This window comes from Eleginops maclovinus, chromosome 6, assembly GCF_036324505.1.
Source record: "Eleginops maclovinus isolate JMC-PN-2008 ecotype Puerto Natales chromosome 6, JC_Emac_rtc_rv5, whole genome shotgun sequence".
NCBI lineage: Eukaryota > Metazoa > Chordata > Actinopteri > Perciformes > Eleginopidae > Eleginops > Eleginops maclovinus.
Genome location: NC_086354.1, coordinates 7,604,588 through 7,625,250, shown reverse-complemented (window position 1 = coordinate 7,625,250; position 20,663 = coordinate 7,604,588). Strand labels below are relative to the sequence as shown.

The 20,663-nt window shown below is 40.8% G+C and overlaps 1 protein-coding gene across 1 annotated transcript; it reads right to left on the bottom strand.

The window, feature by feature from the left end:
- Positions 1 to 40: 40 nt before the first annotated feature.
- ap1g2 (adaptor related protein complex 1 subunit gamma 2) lies at positions 41 to 20,587 on the bottom strand. The gene is made up of 22 exons (XM_063886892.1): positions 20,455 to 20,587; positions 19,607 to 19,809; positions 18,043 to 18,167; positions 16,261 to 16,402; positions 15,978 to 16,074; positions 15,811 to 15,887; positions 15,123 to 15,218; positions 14,670 to 14,750; positions 14,247 to 14,345; positions 14,088 to 14,143; positions 12,672 to 12,785; positions 12,133 to 12,273; positions 11,344 to 11,398; positions 9,764 to 9,886; positions 9,185 to 9,274; positions 7,980 to 8,107; positions 7,193 to 7,297; positions 6,888 to 7,035; positions 4,740 to 4,893; positions 3,320 to 3,471; positions 2,249 to 2,347; positions 41 to 1,274 (listed from the first exon to the last, which is right to left on the bottom strand). Exons 2-22 carry the CDS (start codon positions 19,805 to 19,807, stop codon positions 1,182 to 1,184), a joined length of 2,376 nt encoding a protein of 791 aa, XP_063742962.1. The 5' UTR covers positions 19,808 to 19,809; positions 20,455 to 20,587; the 3' UTR covers positions 41 to 1,181.
- Positions 20,588 to 20,663: the final 76 nt, after the last annotated feature.

Genomic DNA, 20,663 nt, shown 5'->3' with positions numbered 1-20,663 from the left:
TGTTGTCCTGAATACACTCACACAAAGACAAGTCGCTATGGACGGTACTGAAAACAGATTTTTATTAGAAAATGCCAAGAAACAGATTTTAACCACCGGCGAAAACAAGAATACTCATCCTGGTCTTTCTTTTACATTTGTATGTTAAGGTAGTGATCTGTCAGGTACACTGAAATCCATTTAGAGCACCTTTGTTGACGTCCAGTATCCAGAGTGTTTTTTTAATTAGAGATCCATGATTATGAGATGAGTCATCAAATTACTGAGGTGATTCAAGATTTTCCAAAAACTCTTCTTATTGTGCTAATATAATGAAAATCTAAAATATACATCTCGTAGACGGTATCATGCCCATTCTTCTGTCACTGTACACAGTCTTCAGAAAAATAAAATAACCTCTGTAAACAATAGACGAGGAGATACTGGTCAGGAAAAGCATGCTCGGGTTGGAATGATAGACACATGTTAAATGACTACATCACTCACATTTAAACCATTTCTTTGCCACCAAAAACCAAATATAATTGCATTATTTTTGTACATGAGATAAGGAAACCTTGTTGAGGGGATGAAAGGCACAGGGGGATTAATGAGGTGGATTTTCCGAGCTGAATGAGGCATGATAAATCTGCAACACCTAAGGTTGTTTTACGATCCTAAACCCTTCCATCTGTAATTTATGTCCCTGCGTTTAACCGTTAAATCAAGTGTCCTGGATCAGAGCGTTTCATGGTGATGCGTCATTAGTACAGCAAAGTTAAAATGGTAAAAGGCAAATACTTCATAGGAAAAATCACTTCAAACGTGAGGACAATAGATCTAGTGTTGCAAACTGACAGGAACCGCATGAAGGGACATATTTATGGAGTGAAACAGTTTTAAAAAACGTGAGACTTTTTTCCGGACAGATTTGTTTGCAAATATCCCAGAAAAATCTACTCCTATTTTAGTATTACACGGGCAAATTCTAAAGCTTGTGCCATATTAAATAATGCCAATCGGACACATTTGCACGTGGATTCTAGGAGATATGGTGAGTTCAGGCTCATGTGGGATTCATCAGCTGTAAAAACACTTAAGAAAATCAGGCATTCTTAGAAACAGCAGCTTTAGGCGGTAGTGCGCCATCTGTGAGGTTCCTGCTGAGTTTTGTCGTCGTCCTGTTCAGTGACTGGCTGCTGTCAGAGTCCGGGGAAGCTGTCGATCTGCACCGTGTCCTGAAAGGTCGACCCTCGGCTGCTGTAGGATATGCGGACCTTCATCTTCAGGTTCACCTGCAGCACGAGGAAGGAGTTATCGGTGGGATTAGTACGTCGGCCGACAGGTGCAAACGCGCTTCAACACTTCCATTAGGAGAAACACGCTGCATATTCAAAAACCTAGAAAATATATAGATATATAATTCCCAAACGACTGTTGTAATAAGTTTGCACCTGTGGGCCACCGTAGATAGTGCTGCTAAAAGTACAAGTGTTACAAAACAACATTAACGACTGCTAAATGGCACATTCACTCACAATATGTTGTTCTTGCCAAATATAACAGGTTTGTGGGAGTTATGTGAACATTCGGAGATAAGGTGTAAAAATGTAATCTAATGTTCAGATTTTTTAAAATATATTTTTCTATGCTAATAGGAATTTGGATTTGCAGGGGTTTTCTTCTCTTGTTGAGAAATCAGAACGTTCCGTTACCGTTTTATCCATCCTGATAACTTAAAGGGATAAGACATGACGTTTAAATTTGCTAAAAGTAATTAAAACATAAAATGAATAAATAGTTAAAGCGACAATCGTGTTGTATTGAAAATATAAACATCTAAAATACCCAAATGTACCAGGTTAGATTTTGTTTGTTAACCGGGCACCTTATACTTTTACCCTCTTGCTCCTAAATTCTGGCTTGCATAGTCCAAAACACGACCAAATGCTTGTCGTCCTGGTGTTTGACGGTTTACTGCGCTGATATATTATGCTCTAGTACATATGAATTTATTTCTGGTATACTAAACTAAAGTATATGGGCATTAACACAGGCGCTGTATTCACATGTAAATCAGTTAGCTAATAGCGAGTGACTTGTTGTTGTTGGTAACGTGATATTGGATTGGCGCTTAGACTTACACACTTGTAGATACATCTCCGATAATGAACATCTGTATCGATACAGCGTGATCACACTTCAGATTAAGATCACTGTGCTCTTTTTGACAAACATGAGTCATCATTTTCGTGCTTGTCATACTGACCTTGTTTGGGTTGTTCAGGACGACCATCTGGGTCACCTTAGCTGCGCCTCGTGCAGGAAGAGAGTCCCCGCTGGGAGCCTTCATGTGTAACTGGACACTCTGAAAGGCAGGGAGGGGGGGGGGGGGGCGGGGTGGAATAGCTTAGACCAAAACACATGCCAGTGGTACGGGAGCAAAACAGGAAGTAACAACCGACAATGTGCAAGAAGCAACAACGTGCGCGTGTATGTGACAGCATTTTAAATACAGTGGTACAGGAATGAGTCATAATACCAGGGAATGAGTCAGCATTTTATCACTTCCAGATCCAAAAATGGCGGTTGCTTACAAGTGACTAAATGATACTACTAAATGTCATCAAGCCCAACATTAGTCACCTTTAGCTTAGCGGTGGTGACTTTAAGTAATGCGGCTGCGAAGTAGTTCGTTATTAACCTAACATTAGTGTAGTGGCTTAAAACTTTCTTGAGCCACTTACGGGGGTAGGATTTCAACGCACAAAAAAAATCCACAGCGAAAATACATCGCTCCCTCCGAGTGTGTGTGGTTGAACTGGTTTAGCTTCGCCCGTCTAAAACCGACCCCTTCCCCACAAACAAGACATAATGTAGAAAATAGGAGGACCAAAGGCTGTCAACAAACTAATCAGGGGCGTTAACAACTAAGGTAAATAGGTGAATATTCAACACATAATGTTTGTAGGCCATGTATTCTAATAAACCAAGGAATGTTAAACAATTACATAAAAAACAAAACTTATATAATAAACTCAATTAATGGCTCCTACAATTAGCTTATCCACTCCTGGTGATTTCATTTACGCTTCCAAAAATTCTAAAAGTGGTGTTAATAAATGGAGCTAATCCTGCTGAACTTAAGAAAGTATCATAAAAGTGTGTTTACCTAAGATCCCATTTTTCTGCAATACTTTGAAACCCAAAATCCCATTGCTATTTGTGTAGGAAGCCTTTGTGTTGCTAATTTCCAGGTATGTCTTCGAAAATACGTCCTCGCTGCACCACTCTTTAATAATGAGAGCAGATCATTTTGTATCCGGCTAGTGAGACAGACCTTAGGCACGGCAGCCTGCAGGGTGAAGCTGCTGATGTCTGCGTCCGTGGAGTTGGAGGCTGTTAGCGTGACCGTCAGGGCGACGTCTGACTGCTTCTCACAACTCAGGGTCAGCGCCACACCGTCTTTATCGTACACCGGCACGATGGGAGCTATGGGAACACATATCAGGAAATGGTATATTAGTTTATTAGTCTATCCAAAATGTCACGACTAAACGTTTTGTGAGGTCAAAGTGACCGGCAGTGTAATCTAATCATACTTGAGTCATCCGGAATATTTTGGAATGAAGTCAAGAGAAACCTTTTTTAACAAATACGTCAAAATTACAAGAAAAAGTTGAATAACAAATCCATAAAAACTATTCTCAGAATGTGGTTTTATAAACAGAGAAGTCATTATACTTGGGTTGCCAGATTTGAGGAAATTCCCACGGGGCCTTCTTAAGATATCTTTTTGTACGAGCAGTAGGACAACACGTGATACGAAACACACCAGGTGGCTCAGGAAATCATCAAAACTGGAGAAGATTTAGAGAGATAATTCAAGATTCAAGATTCAAGAATTCAAGAAGCTTTATTTATCCCGAGGGAAATTGAGGAATTTGGTCCTGATTCAGAGAAGTGAACATTTCTTCATTACAACTAAACTGGAGGAAGTGTTGGAATTTCCACCAGTCCCAGGGCTTTTTTATGAGGCCGTGCCTATTTGCAAACCAGTTTTTCGTGTTTCCAATTCAGCTACGCCGGCTCTCGGCCAAAGAAACTGGTTCAACTCTTGCACCAGCTAATGGCTAGGCCGGCAACAATAACCGACAAGCTGCGTACGTCAGAGGCTGGGTGGTTGGGTTTGGGCTACAATAACAACAGCTTAGGGCGAGTGCAACCGAGAGTAGAAAGTTGTTGCGGAAGCAGAAGCAACAAGATGGCGAAGTGGCTTAAACCGAAGTATACTGTATATAAACGTCACTCCACATTAACCAGGCACGTGTGACGTATTATTTAAGGTGTTAATTAATTGATATTGGTAGACAATGAAATTACTGATTCAAACATTATGGTAAATCATTATTTTGCCGTTCGTTTACTCTGTGATGTTCTGCGATGTGGAGTTTTATATAATGCATGATAGCGTTCTCAATAAGTATTATTTAGATTGATGGCTCTCAACCTTGTTATTGATCTGTCCGACTGGTTTTGGTGGCTATAATTACATCATCTATTTAATACGAGATAAACTTCACACTATACGATCCTTTATTTACAGCGCTATGTTGCCAAATATTGTCAATAAAAACAACTTTATGGGGACATCAGGGGGTGTACTTGTGAGAGAGTCAGACTGAGTTACTGCTTTGTTGAGCTGCTAACCAAATGTGCCTGAGCACGTTATTCAAATGGAACTGTGGAAAAAACCCCACCTGGTGTGAGGGGTTCAGGCTCTAAGTCCCCCAGCAGATCCAGCAGGTCTCCCCCTGCAGTGCTGGCGGTGTTGGTGAGCAGGCCCGGGGCCGCAAAGGGGCCGGGCTGCAGGGTCTCCTCAGAGCCCCCAAGCAGGCCCAACAGGTCACACACCTGAGGGGGAGCAGAGGCGGTTAGTCACCTGAACGCATCACACTGCATATTCAAAGCAGAGACAATGAGGCTGTGTGGAGGTATTTGAATGCAGCGATATCTGCCCGGTAACCACAGGACAAGTATGGGTTGAATAAGGAGTTTGATAGGAGCAAGTTGAGGATTTTGGATAATGATTTTTATATTTGAATTACATTTACATTTTTTGACTTATAGGGGCCCTGTTGTTTTGCCTTTCCTGTTGTGTGATGTATAGGTTTGGTGCATGTTAATAGTGTGTAAAAGTAATCTTTATATGTTCCCTCATCATTTGTTGTAAAGTCATACCATGAGTTGATCATTTAGTTTTGGAAGGGCCCCTCTGAACTTTTGACACTCAATGCAGCCTGTGTTATCTATAAAGGTCATGTATGATGTGACTTCACCGTGAAAGGGTTCAGCGTATCTTGTTTATTATATGACTTTGTAACAGAGTGGACGTGAGTTAGCATTTTACTACTTCCGGTTCTCTCGTCTCAGAGTCAATGGGATTTCTCCGTAGGGTTTTGGAAAATAGCTCTAAATAAGGTCTGTGGTTGACACAAATTTAAGAGACGGATCCCGTTTTGTTCTACGACATCAAACACATCAGCAGTGACCCTCCCCCCCACTGGTGAGTTTTGAAGAGTTTATGTGTCTGAAAATCGATGGTTGTTAACAAGTGGCTGAATAGGACTACAGAAGTTGTCAAGGATGTTGTACGTCATTGCGCCGAACACGTACACACTCCCGCTAAGTTTTTTAGCTCATCTTTGTAAAACGATATCAGACTGGTGATTGAAACAGCCATGACTTCTAGTTAAACTCAGTGTGGCTAAAAGGAAAAGCGTTGTTAAAATATGCAAGCGTGCGAAAGTCATTTGAAACGATCTTAAGTTGGCGTGACATTGAAGTCCTGCGACCCTGCTGGTACTCCTCTGTAGTTCGTTTATAGCATAACGTTAGCATTTTGCTTCTGGCGATTAGATTTACGATTCGAAAATGATAAAAGTAGGGTAGACATGTGGAGATTATTTCGGCTGAACCAAACGTGCATTTATCAAACAGGTTCGTTTTCTACAGATCTTATTTTTTTTACAATATTCCAAAATCCTTTGGAGAAATTGCATCACTTTTTTGTCGAGGGAACCCATGCGCAGCTTACTTCCGGGTCGGCCTACAAAAATACATCATCCCTGCACCATGATGTAATTCCAAACATGTTTGTGTCTGTGTATAAGTACTGAGCTACTTCTGTGCTTCTTTAGATATTACTCTCGGCTCTTTTGGTGCAAAGGTAACCGTCTCTTATGCTGTTGATCAACAATATCATATTTCAACATCAACCATTTCTGTGTCTGAGCTTTAATGTGTTTTCTATTTGCTTATGTTGTGAGTGTCTAAGGTTTCGCACCCACGACAGGTGTGCTAAGGCTGTCCCTTTCTCCCTCACACACATACCATTTTGAAACCTTAACGTCTTTAACACAGTCTGGATTTATCAGAAATCTTTGGGACACACAAGCAGGAAACATCCCTAAAGTCTGAATCTATAAATACTATAATATACTAACTATTATCATCCTTACCTTAATGCTGGAGTAAACTCAATTACAAGACAATAAAATAAAGAAAAAAACTGTCATTGTTTGAAGAATATTCTAGATTCAAATGTCAAAGTTATAAATGAGGCTTTATTCCCTAGTTACTTCAAACAGGAGTATGATAATGTAACTCTAAAATACTTAGAACAAGCCCATCACATACAGATACACAGCATATCAGGCAGTTATTTAAATTGTTAAACACCAGTTCCCTTAGTTTTCTCCTCTAAAGCCTTCACATCGCTCATATTGATCCCCGGTATTAACATTTAAAAAGTCATCAGTAGAATCTTAAACGTGAATAGAGGTCAGATAAAGAGTGTTGACAGACGCATTTATATATGAAAATAACTCAACGTGAGCGTGTTTCACCTGGTTAGCAGGTTGTGGGAGCTGCTTGGGCTCCGTTGGCTTCATTCTGGACCCCTGGGTCTCCTTGAGCGCCTCCCCCGTTGACTCTCCGTTGGTATGACCCGGTGAGTTCTTCTCAATCACAGGCATCCTCTCAAGCACGGCTGCCCTGCAGAGAGAGAGGACGACTCGACACTTTTTGACCAGAAAAAAAAAAAGTTTGCTTCTGATATCATTTGTAATCATCCCCAATATAGCAGAAAAAGAGAAATGTAGTGTATTCAACCATTTTAGAACAGGAACCTCTATATCGTGTAGTTGCATACCTCATGTGGTCGTATTTTTTGAACAGAGCGTTGTATTCAACCGCCCTCTGCTGGAGCTCCACGTCTATACAGCTGCCGTAGATGCTGACGACGCTCCTGATGCGACTGGCAGGGGGGGGAGTTATGAAGATAAGTTAGTAAGACGGGTGAAAAATGACTTCCACTACTCTAAATCAGCATTATTTTCTAACCCTAACCCTGAACAACTCCTTAAAATGGTCTGTTAGACCCTTGCGACCAATCCTCTGTTTATGTTGTTGTGAATATTCTTTCCATTTTATCTTTTTTTTTTACATGAACTGTACCATGGAACAATTCTGCTGGGGAAAATCCTTTGTTTTATTTTATTTTTTTAGAAAAATTGTATTAAAAAACCACCAGGAGGCCTGTGTCAACATTTCTATCACTCTTTTTTATGCGTCACATTATAAACATATGTTGCCGTTACCATTTGCTGTGTGAAAACGCTAAATGTTTCTACCCGGTTTTTCTATTTATTGGTTTCTTTTAACTCCAGAATGCAGCATTAAGCCGTCACTGAAATGTGTCGCAATGTTGTAGCACTCAAACTGTAGGTTTACAGTTTTGGGGAATGTCAGTGAGTAAAGGGATTTTGTGACATAATACATGACAAAGTAACCATTGACCGACATACTTTCCTGACCACACAAATACTAATCTGCATAGTTTATATGTCAAATAAACAAATAGGATTCTGCCTTTAGCCACAGGGACCTGTTGCTGTGCTCTAAAAATATCTAGGTCTGCTGTGAGGAGAGTTTCTTACTCGACGTTATCGGTGATGCGCGTGCTCAGTTTCATGGTGGCGGTGAGAGCAAATCCTCTGGTTGCCGGGGACGACATGTGGGACTGCAGAACTGTTTCCAAGGCGTCCAAGACGTCATCCTCCGTGACCTGATAGAGACACGTGTCAGTGCAGGGTCTGATAACTCACATTTCATTTTTTGAATTTGAAAAACTAGGGATAATACGACACATTCTGACCTCTCATTTATTTATCTGGAAAATACAAGACATGAACTGAATGTTTAAAAAAATACATAGTTTTGAATAGTCAGAGGACCTGAGAATTCATACAAATAATTGACTTGGACTTTGGGATTGGGTAAATTCCTACATAGTTTAAGCTCAAACTAAGTAAATGCCAAATTCTAAATAAAATAGACTGAAATTTGCCATTACCATGTGTACAGTTTTACTCAAAAAGGTATTTTCGGGCCACAGAGGACCTAGTCCTTGGAGTTCAAAGGGAGACAGAGGGGAGGACATTGCCTGAATGTTCAGCTGGCATGGGATTCGTTCCTGGATACTGCTTTAGTGCGTTCCTCATACAAATACATTAGGAATGTAAACAGTGCTTGTTGATGTTTGGGGATTAGTTTGACGGTTGGCAGAGATACTCTGTTTCATAGTTGTAAGTGTATTGTCAGTATATTTGAAATGACTTGGTTTGCTAGGCTAGCTAGCTGACAGCAGATCTGAAACAATATTGAAAGGAGTCATGTGACCACATTGTTAAAATAAGCTAATAAAACGTATATTTCGAGTTAACAGTGATTGTTGGCCAGCTCTATAATCCCTGAACGGCAACAAGTGTTCCGGTCCCAGCTCTGTGCATCACTTTTTAGTGTCCCTGTGTCCGTTTCATTTGGAGCTTCTTACAGTGTTCCTTTTTTATTTGCATTTTTTTTCTCCATATGCAGTGTTTTTTATTTGCAGCGTTTCGATAATGCAGCGGTTTCAGTAAGCACTGGTGATTATGTTTTTTTATTTGCATGTGTTTTGGCACATTTGTGATTTTATATTAGCATCGTTTTCTTAAACTGCAGTGCGTTTTTAACAATGGAAAAGTAGTCGGCCACCACAGTTACTGGAAATGAAAATATAAACCCTTTAAACATCTAGTAATAGGTTGAATCCCTACTGATAATATTATTTTGTATTAGAAGACAGTGTTGGTGCTGCGTGTACCTGCACAGGCTCAGTCTCCTGACACTCTCCTCTCAGCAGCAGGTCTCCGTACTCTCCTATACACCAGCACGACACCTGCACCAGGGATTGCTGCACACACACACACACACATTTTACACTCGCACAACTGCGTACCCACATTACACCCACACTTAGGTCTCATCTTAGAGAAATACATTAGCAACTTCTCCCTGAATTCACTGGAAGTTGATGTGCTGGAAGAAGGGTGATTGCGCCACACTGCAGATGAGAACCCCGGCTGCTCATCATCTGACTTCTTAAAATAAACCTGTTGGCGTCAGCCAATTTTTTTAATGAAAGCAAAGCTGTCTCACTGCCAGATTCACAAGTCACAGACTTTCCTTTTTAAAAAAAACGTTTTTTAAGCGGTAAGGTGAAGTCAGGAATCTTTTTCCAACATTACATTTAGTCTTAAAAGTGTGCTTTTTTCCTTCTACTTGAAATGTGAAAGTTTAGCAGGAAGTGCGCACGCACACGCGCACACACACACACACACACACACACACACACACACACACACACACACACACACACACACACACACACACACACACACACCGTGGAGATGTCGATGAGCAGAGCCCGGTAGAGCTTGTGCACGGTGTAACAGTGCAGCTCCGATGCGTTGGTGATGAGCTGGATTAAGTTGGGCACAGTTTCATCTCTCACGTCCCCCCCTGCCTGGAAGAGTGGAAATCAGAGTCAAAACACATTCACACACGCTCCATTAGACAGCTGGCAAAGTATTTGGGTCGCCCTACATCTCCTGCCAGACACAATGACCTCACATGGGGAGGCTTCCATCACAGTTCATGGACATTTACCGATATACATTAACGTTTAGTTTTTTTAAACGTTACCCTAATCGTGGGGATTTCATTTATTCCCTTTCACCCAGCATAAAATAAAAAGTAGGAATGGAACAAATGGAGAGGTTAGTCGGGGGAATACAGGAACTGGGGTCGAATGTGTGAAAGTTTGCACAAAAACATGTGGCCCCTAAGGTGGCCAGCAGGTGCAAACATGCTACAACGGGCCCAAAACACGTCCACATGGAGAGACGCGATGCAAATATAAAAACACAAATGTGCCAGAACACATGCGAATAAAGAAACATCTTCAAATCACATTCGCAGCATTTAGAAAACATTTACAAACTTAACAAAACAGCGCTTACTAAAATCGCTGCAAATAAAAAACGTTGCAAGAAGCTCAAAACATAATGGAAAACTGGGGACACTAAAAAGTGATGCACACAGTTCGCAGCGGAGAGGTTGCTGACGTTTAGTGATTATAACGTTGGCAAACAATTACTGTCACAGAGTCATCTTGTTTCATCCTTGTATGTGCTTTGTCAGTATATATATAGCTACGTTAGCTAGCTAGCTTACATATACCCTGTACAACAAATCACCATAGCCTTGACATATAACATTCACTGTACATTTTTACATTTGTATTTCATTTAATATTCAGTCCTTGCACTCAACTGTATATATTATTTTTTACTCTCTAATGCTGGTTTATTTCTATTTTGAGCTGTTTCTATTTTTAGAATTGTTTATTTCTACTCTTTTAATTTCTAATCATGTGCATTGCCTTTTGTTTTATGCTGCGTCAACGTAAACATTTCCCAGTTTGGGATCAATAAAGTACCTCTTATGTTATATCTGCAATAATATTGGAAGGATTCACGCAATCACTTTGTGAAAATAAAACATTTTAGGTAAGTTTCCAGGGACAGTTGACTTTATAACCGAACTCCAACAAGGACTCCGGTCCCAGCTGTGTGCATCACTTATCAGTGTCCCCGTTTCTGTTGTGCTTGGGGATTCCTGCAGGGTGTTTCATCTTCTCTTTTCTGCAGCGCTTTTAGAAAACTATTGGTGGTGAATGTGTTGTAAATGCTGCCCATGTGTTGTCAAGTTGCATGTGATTTGATGTGTTCTTTAGTTTGCAACGTTTGTTTTTTAATTACACCACGTTTCTCCTAGTGGAAATGTTTTTGTTTTAACTCGTATGAATCTGTCGGCCACCGTAGGCCCCTGGTATCTGAGCACATTAATAACTTAAAAACAGGTTTAAAGTGAGGACCCCAATGTGAGAGGCAGCAGGTTGGAGGCTCAGTGTGTAGTTACCGTGGTGAGGACATGCAGGATGGTGTCAATGTGCCAGCGCTGGGAGGGGGCATACCTGACAGAGACAGAGACACACACATTCAGTGGTGCAGTGGAGTCACACACGCACACATATCCGTCTGCAAGTCCATACACAAGTGCGTACGTACAGTAAAAACATAGAGGACTATTGATCGCCACTTAAAGAGACATGGGTGTCATCTAGAGTGGAGACAGACACAGAGTGATGCATGAAGCCACACACATAAAGCACTTTCTGTAACAGCCTTCACACTTACAGAACGTCACATTAAATGAATTGACATGCACATTAATGAATGTGTGCTTACATGCATAGATACAGTCAGCAATACAGTGTAATTCAGTCAAACTAATGTATTAAAGAAGGGGTACAATTCATAAATTTGACACCAGCTCCTCAGGTTGACGAAAAGTTTTCTCACCAATGATCTGCCTCCTTTAAAATACAAAAAAGAACCAACAACTGGGAGGCAAATTATTTTTTGGTTGTTAGTTTAGAAAAACTTGATGTTGAAAAATAAGATAAAAAAAAACAAGGAAGCAGCCACACTTCAAAAATGGAAACGCTAAAAAAAACGTTACTTAACATGAATGTGTATTATTTACAATCATTTTACATCCTTTTTTGTTCAAGACAATACACTTTAAACGTAGGTTATTCAAAACCTTACTCATCAGTGCAAATACAATTAAATATGTATAATTAGAAGACAGTCTGTAATAGAATCCTGTCTGTGAACATTTAACTGTCTGCGGCGTGTCACTCACCTCTCTGCAGCGTTGAATATGCCACTGGCAGCATGAGACTTGAGCTCGACGGGGCAGGAGGAGAGGAAGATGAGAAGCTCCTTCATCATGGAGCGGATGTTTGTCGCCGACACCAGCGCCAGGGAGAGCTCCAATGCGCGGCTGGAGAATTGGCCAGGAAAGGGTTAATGTCTGTGATTATGTATTGGCCCCTTTAACCTGAAAATGCGAGACTGGTGCCGTTTCTCTTTTTAACATAGATTAAAACTACGGATCATTCTGTGTTGATGCGGCGCAGGTCAGTGTTCCTAACTGACCAGACAGAAGGTGTATGTTCACATATGAAAGAAAATATCCCCAAACATAAAATAGGGAATATGTTGATTTCTACTTAAAAATGTACTGATCCCTTCGTCTACAATACATTTGAAAAAGAGAATGAAATCATGATAGATGAGAGTTAAAATAAACATTTAAAGGAGACATTGGAAAAGATTGATTGTCAAGTTGGCTGAACATTTGAAGCTGTGCCTGACAGGCAGAGGAGAGGGCACAGTTACCGCTTGACTGAAGCATCCTGGTCCTTTAAGCAGTCCACGATGGTTCCCCGGTGGCGCTGCACTGCATTGTGGTCCGTCCCAACAATCTTTTGAAGAGATGTCATGGCAATGTACCTGAACACGCATAAAGAAACAGACAAAAATGAAGGTCTTTATTTTTCTCATCCTGCCTGTGCTGCAGCACCTCTTTTCACCCTCTGTCTGAAACCAGAACCCAGTCTGCTCTGATTGGTTAGCTGCCCGGCTCTGTTGTGATTGGTCAACCGTTAAAGAGGTGTCCAGTCCCTTAGCCTATTACGTACAATGTGTTGGAGCGCTAGCCAATAGAAGAGCAAGTTTTACATAGTCATTATGTTACTGGTAATCAAAGGAGTTCAATGGAGGCGTTAGAGTGTGTGATGGGGGGGTTGTGTGTGAGCTTTGGGACTTTAGCCTTTGCAGACCATTTACATGCAAAAACACCTATAACCACACTACAGGAAAGGGAATCCTGAAAAGCATAATAAGGACCCTTTAGGTAATTAGAGTAGTTGAATATGCTTTTATTTGAAGGCAGCTTTGGGCACTGGCTGATTTAGGTATTTAATGGCAGACAGGTTGAGGTGGGATTGGGCAGATGAAAGGCATGTGTTTTGTTTATATGGGCAAGTCCCAGGACAAGAGAAGAGGTAAGAGCCATGGTTCTGGTAGATTTTAAACACTGAAAATAGAATAAACTGCATAAAGTCTATTCTTGCCTGGGCACTAGATTTATCCATGCATGAGATTGCGACCTGGTGCCTCAGCGGAAGTTTGAGTTTGTTTTCTGTATTTGTTTGATTTCGGTTCAGTTGCTACAGAATGTACAAAAAAAACACAACCAAACCATCAGCTTACAATAAGATTAATTCACAGCTCTGTATAAACTTTACTCTTTCAAACTGGCAGGATAAATAATTCATCATTTCAATTAAAATGTCTCCTCGACTGTTTAAGTATTAATGTATGCACGGAGTGGAGAGATGTTATCTCTCCAGGGAGGACAAAAAAAGCAGCCCTATTACTGTCAACCAGCCAGCGAGAGATTCAAGAGTGCTGAAGGTAAAAAGCAGACCACACAACCGCTATGGAAACACATTTAAAAACATAGCAGCAAAAGAAAAAGGAAATCCCTAGAGGAACCTTAAAAAATAACAGGAAACATGACACGGTCCCGAAATAGAGAGATCAGCATTAACAGCCAGACAGTGACCTTCTGGTGTTGCTCAAGAGGAACTGCTCCGGGGAAAGTGATTAGTGAGCATGGACTGATAACAGCCTGTTGGGGAAGTTTCTCTCTCTGGATGCCATACAGTTTGCTGTGAGGAATGAAAAAGCTCAAAATGACCCTGAGATGAGGATGAGGAAGGATGATGTGGGAGGAAAACAAACACTAACCGAATGTTTCTGTCGTTGTTCAGGAGAAATCTTCCCAGGATGTTCACCGCCAGAACCTGGGGAATAAGTTAGCTTTTTTTTTTTTTTTTAAATGAAGTGACATCATTTACAGTATATCAAGGTTTTTAGACACAGTGAGAAGTGGTGCCAGAGTCTCACCCTGAGGCCGCTCTCTGACTTGATGTCTAGCACGGTGAGAACAGTCTCGTACAGGACAGCGTTACCCACAGTCTTAGTGCTGTCGGTGTTGGTGGCCACCTGCACGGAAAGTCAAAGGAACATCAGTACATTACTCATACGTCAACTTATAATCATGTTTCCTTTACTCATTTTTGGGAAAAGCTTTCCAGAGAAATATTGACATTTGCTGTTTTATCACCCAGTTTGGGAAAAGAGGAACATACTCTGGCACACAGGAAGAGATGTGCTCTACATGTTCCAGTTTGCCTGTATTAAAACAATTGGGTGACTCAGCATGATGGCTCAAAAAAGGGAGGAGGGACACCACTATTTTGAGTGAGAAGGACAGAACGGTCTTCAAAGAAGGATTATTATTATTATTTGGGAAAGTGGAAATCGGACCTGAGCTAGTAGGTCGTTCATGGCGTCACTGGCTCCTTCGTTGTTGTGACCGAGGATTCTCAGCAGCCTCAAGATGCGGACCTGAGAACGGAGACCGGAGGGAGGGAACAGATGGACTAAAAGTTATTTTGGAACACGGAATAAGCGAAAATAGGAGGACGGATGATAGGGTGATAAATCTGTGTGTGTGAAAAAAAAAAGATACTGAAAGAAGGAACAACCTGAACACTTAACAACATAACATCTGTTGACTGCATAACAGTAATGATCTATTACAGCAGATCAGTTCATAACCAGTTTATAAAATAAGTTTAAGGTTCTTGGTATTAACTTTAAGTGCTTTAGGGTCAATGTAAGGCAGTGCAGAATTCCATCGTCCTGCCAGTAAAGCACCTATTCAACATAATTAATAAGAATAAACAGAGCGATATGATGCATTGAGTCCCCACTGACCTGTAGAAAGGGATCACTGATTCCTGCCACGTCATGCTCTGGAGAATAACCCGAAAGCACCAGACCCTTCATGATCTGAACCAGATCTGGCACCGTCTGAAAAACAAACCACAGAAACACTACAGCAGTTACACGTGTGTTTATGTTACTAAGTAAGTAAGTAGGTATGAATATCTAAAGAAGCTATAATATGTGGGCGCTGATCTTGATAGAAACCAAGCTGTCTATGCAAGTCTGACGGTCTATTTGACATGATTTTCATATTTATGGAGCGATTATACAGTTTTTGACGAACAGAAATATTGTTTTCTGGCAACACTTTAAAATTTGACAGGGCCTTTTGGTATGAGGGCGCACGCCGAGTAAGTATGTAAGTAACTAGGTCAGTAAGTAAGTTAATAAGTAAGTAAGCATGAAGGTAGGCAAGTAAGTAAGTTACTAGGTAAGTAATTAAGTAGGACAGTAAGTAAGGATGTAAGTAGTTAAGGAAACTAAGTTAGTAATTAAGTATTTAACTAGGAAAGTAAGTAAGTAATTAAGTTAGTAACTATTTAAGTAAGTTAGTAGGTAATCATACAGAGGGGGATGGATGTATGGATGGATGGATGGATGTACGTACAGTATGTAGTGATGTATGTGAAGTATGTAGTGATGTATGCACGGATGTATGGATGGATGTCCCTCACACCTTTCTGAAGCGCTCCAGTGTTTCTGGGTTCCGCTCACACAGCTCAATGATAAGCACCACAGCGCCATGCAGCACACCTGCGGATAAAAGGGAGTAACCATTGAGAATAGTTTGAAACGGTAACTGTGAGAAACCCATACAGTTATGAGTCATTAGGGTCTACTAACCGTGGTTCTTCTCAGAGAGGAGGGAGCGAGCGGCAGGCGCAAAAAGCTCCCCGAGTTCATGGACTTTCCTCACAATGTGAACAGCACACAGAGCAGCCTGGAAGAAGAACAGAGGAGCGTTACATCACCACTACACTGAGCAGATGGAGAGTGGTTGATGATGATGGATAGACAACAGTGTAACTGTTTTACAAAGCCAGAATTAGGCTTAAAAATTACACCACATTATACTTATATGGTAAGAAGTGCAAAAATGAATCAGTAAAAAGGTGGGAAACTGTACCTTCTTCTTTATGTAGGAGTTGGAGGCTCGTAGCAGTCTGTCGATCTCTGGTGCCAGATCCCTGCACATCTCGGCTGAACCCATACAGGCCAGCGTGCACAGAGCCAGAGACTGAACGTACTGGTTACTGTGAGAGAGGTCACTGGAGAACACACATATGGGGAATAAACACGTGGGAGTCTAGATCAGAGTGCAAAAATGTTAAGCATTTTACTGAGATCTTTCAAGAAAATAATCTAATCTGTTGACTATTTTTTATTCTGTTGACATGGAAGTGTATTATCATCAATCATGACAATTACTTATTGTCAAACAAAACAGTACGATGTCCTTAACCAATAATGAGAGTACCAGTAATTGATCTTTTGATAGTAGTCTATGAGAACTAAACATAAAACACATAATACTTTGCACCATGTCATTTTAACCCCACCATTTAACACTTAAATTCTGGATATGTAAAGAGCTACTACACACTACAACAGCTACTAAGATTCTAAGACAACAAAAGAAAACGTAAGTCCCAGGCTCCTCCAACAATGCAAAACAAAATACAGCTCCGTAAAGAATTAAAAGACCACTTTATCAGCTTTATCATTTCCTCTTGTTTTATTATTTATAGGTATGTCTTTGAGGAAAATATATATATATACATATATTGTATTCTATAAACTATTGACATTTTTTCTCTCTTACATGTAGACATAAAGATTTAAGAAAAATCTGGAGTGGTCTCTTAATTTTTTCCGGAGCTGTATATATAGAAGAGAATTTTGCTAAATGTGCAAGTAATTCAAAATAAAATTGAAATAGTGCAAGAAGAGACTATATACACACGTAAATGGAATATGATATATACATCAATAAATTACAAGATGCAAACAGTTATGCATTATAATGTGTTTGCTATGCATTGTAAGATATTTATCAATCCTGTATCAGTTTAGTACAGAAGACGGACTGTTAAAAAAAGGGTTAAATAGCACAGAGATAGTGAATTTTTTAATTCCACGCCTTCTATTCCCTAGCCAAAACGTGGCGCCTACATTAACCTCAATGCAACTGCCTGTAGTTTTGTTGGAGATTAAGGTTAGTAGCAGCTAATGTTGCTGCAAGCTTATAGCCTTTATCAGAGATGAGGAGTGGACTGCAGAGGTCTGGTAAATGTACTTCTTTCCAACTCCACTCCCCAAGAAGTTTTTCCCCTTAAACTTTTAGAATTCAGACCCAACAGAAAATAAATTGACATCACTTGAGGCAACTTAACATGTTCAGTAGTACTCGCAAAGTGCTGTAAATATTGCTGTGGAATTGGTGGAGTTGCACTTTAGCTGTTTATAGTAAATTCATTCATTCTTGTACACTAAATGTAAATAATGTCCTACTTTTATTTTGTGTTAGCTGTAATTTAGCCCTTCGATAGTGTTTTATTTTTTTTATTATTGTTATTTATTTATTTTTTAAGAAGGGGCAGGTAAAATAAGATTTACTACTCCTTTCCACCATGTGCTAAAACATTTGTGTTGAGTGTACATGTTTTGTTTTTTAAAACTGCCATGAGTGGAATAAATAAACAAATAACATTTTGAGAAGTTTTTATTCTAGAAATTGTTTATTTTCAACTCTTTTTTATTTCTGATTATGTGTTATGTGTTAGTTTTACATGCTGCTGCAACAAAAACATTTCCCAATTTGGGATTAATAAACTATATCTTATCTTAAATACAGAGGTTGTACTAATATCTTTTAATCCAATTTCAAATTTCAAGTGTCTGCTCTTACTTCTTGATGGAGTTGGTGATGAGCAAACTAGCATCCTGCTTCTCATCCAGCAGCATCATGGCTCCGAGATACCCCACACGCTTCTCGCTGTATCGAGGGCTGGCTATCATCCGCACACACTCCATCTAGACGGGAGAACATCAACTCCTTTTAATGTGAGGTGACTTGAGATACTGTACTCACACTACAGATGTCCCCGAGGCAAATGAACAGCTCTTTGCCCTCTCTGATGCCGTTTTTTCACCGACCCGGAGCCAGAGCTGGAGATGGAGCTGGAGCCAGAGTCGATAAAGATCTGGTTTTTCGTGTTTCCATCGCAGCGGCACCGGCTTTAAGCACCAAAAAACGGGATCTTTCTGGCCCCACTCGGCTGCCCGGCAAGATCCAAGATCCAATACGAACCAATACGTCACGCTTACTTCGGAGGGGGGAGATTAACCTGAGCAATAACAGTTCATGGCGAGTACAAGTTGTAACAAGCAGTAGCGCTGAGCAGAGTGACTAGAACGCGACCACGCACTTATAAATCACACACTTTATAAAGTCAGGCAACACTAACCAGACTTAGTGTCATGCTGTTGATTTTACTTGAATCACCATCCGTTCACTGTTATTGATCATTGGGAACAGCAGGCAGACGTTTTCCTGATGTTTGTATTATTGCAGCTATCAGATGGAATCAATACATGGGCTACACAGGTTGCCATCAGAAGTAAAATCATAACGAAAACTACACCGGTAAAATATGCCTGTAGAAAACGGCTTATGCCACAATAGGATAGCAAAATAGTCAAGCTAGTCAGAGTAACACTTTCATAACAGCGTTGTGATGACAAACTGCGTCAATTCAGACTGAAACACATTCACTTATGGGGAGGGGGGGTTTGCATCAGCTGCTCGTGTGACAGTCAGACAGAGAATATGAATCAGTCATAAGAGGGCACGTAAACGGTTACGTCCTGATGCAAACGATGACACAATGACGCAGTTCCACTTGAGCTCCACTCGGCCTCTGAGCGGTGGACACAAAAGGGGTGCTACAGGCTAGAACCAGAAAAGCAAAAGATCAGATCTTGAACTGAATCCGGTTTGGTGGAAAAGGGGAATGAGTGGAGGTCAGCTTGAGAGCCGCAGCCTTACTGGAGCTGAAAAGGTTTCAGTGGTTTACAATGCTGCAGAGGAGACTTTGCTTGAGGGAATTAACCACGATTCAAAGCATTCTAATGACACAGAATGTCAAACAAGAGCAAGGAGAACAAGTTTCCCCAGCAGAGACTTACTTATATCATCATAGCTTTATGTATTTAGCTTGCTATTCCACAAGTTGCCCTCATTTCTCTAAAGCTTTGTCATGCAATCACACATTTTGGTAAGCAGCCAAATCATGTCTATGTAGAATCTTTGTTTAACACATAGTGGTTGGACATTGGGCCCCTATCTTACACGAGGATAAATCAGCGATGAATTGAGCCCAGATCATCCAGCAGCATGATGGTTTCTCACCCCAGCTAACCCCCTTAACCCAAGCAAACCCATGACGGGCATTAGCAAAATCCCCCCTCACCTGACCGAAGTGAGCTGGGTAGCCCAGCATGTGCACATAGAGCAGCTTGGCCAGGTTGTGCGATCGCCCCCCATTGTCTGCCTGTCTGAACTGTGCACGGATGGCCGCACACTCCCTCTGGATGACACCTCGCTCCTCACACTGCGTCCTGGCTGACCTGATGGCCCGGATCATCTCCTGCAGGGGTACTGAAGGAGACATGGCTGTGTGTGTGTGTGTGTGTGTGTGTGTGTGTGTGTGTGTGTGTGTGTGTGTGTGTGTGTGTGTGTGTGTGTGTGTGTGTACATGGGGTGTCATAGATTTGAGAAATGACAGAAAAGAAACAAAAGAGTTATACTACAATTTGCATAATTTCACTTCCTGTTACTGAAAGATCCAACCTATGTGTGTAACGTGAGGTTAATGACGTAAAGCTATTACTACAACATAATAACTGAACCGATAAATGAGCTGTGGTGTCAACTAAAACAGAAACCAAAATGTAAATATTGCATACAGTTCAAACTACTTCAACTACGTCTGGTAAGCTGAATGCTGTTCCTGGTGACATATTGGCATAGCGTTATTCACTATTCACTAGATATGGCTTAACTTGTCAATTACCTACCTCTATCTTCATAATGTACGTTGTAAAAAAACATTTAGGTATCAAATAGAATCAAGTTAGCATGACACTCCCCCAGTCGATGATGCAGGTCAGTGAAACGAGGCAGTGGCTAGCCAAGTGACCGAGCAGAGCTAACCTTCAGATGCTGTCAAGCCTGCTCAGTGAGAGAGCTATAGAGCTAGCTAAGTTAGCATGGAGGTGTGTTTATGTGAATGGTTTAAGCTACATAATCACTACGTACCTGTTCTCTGTGCAGAGAGTCGCCAGTATTTGAAAAGTAAACTGGTTCAACCGAACCCCCTCCAGTACACGGCAGCAGTCAGTTGGCTGGAAACCCAAATACTGTGGATCCATGTAGTGTCAATGGATGAGAGTTTAATCACACGACTTCCTGTCACACCTTTCAAAATAAAATACGCCTTTATCAAAAAAATACATAAGATTCAAATG

Coding starts and splice junctions, on each gene's coding strand:
- ap1g2 (XM_063886892.1), bottom strand. CDS start 19,807: ATGTCTCCTTCAGTACCCCTGCAGGAGATGATCCGGGCCATCAGGTCA. Junction 15,888..15,977: donor CCTCTCTGAGAAGAACCACG/GTTAGTAGACCC, acceptor TTTTATCCGCAG/GTGTGCTGCATGGCGCTGTG. Junction 2,348..3,319: donor TGCAGGCTGCCGTGCCTAAG/GTCTGTCTCACT, acceptor CCTGCCTTTCAG/AGTGTCCAGTTACACATGAA.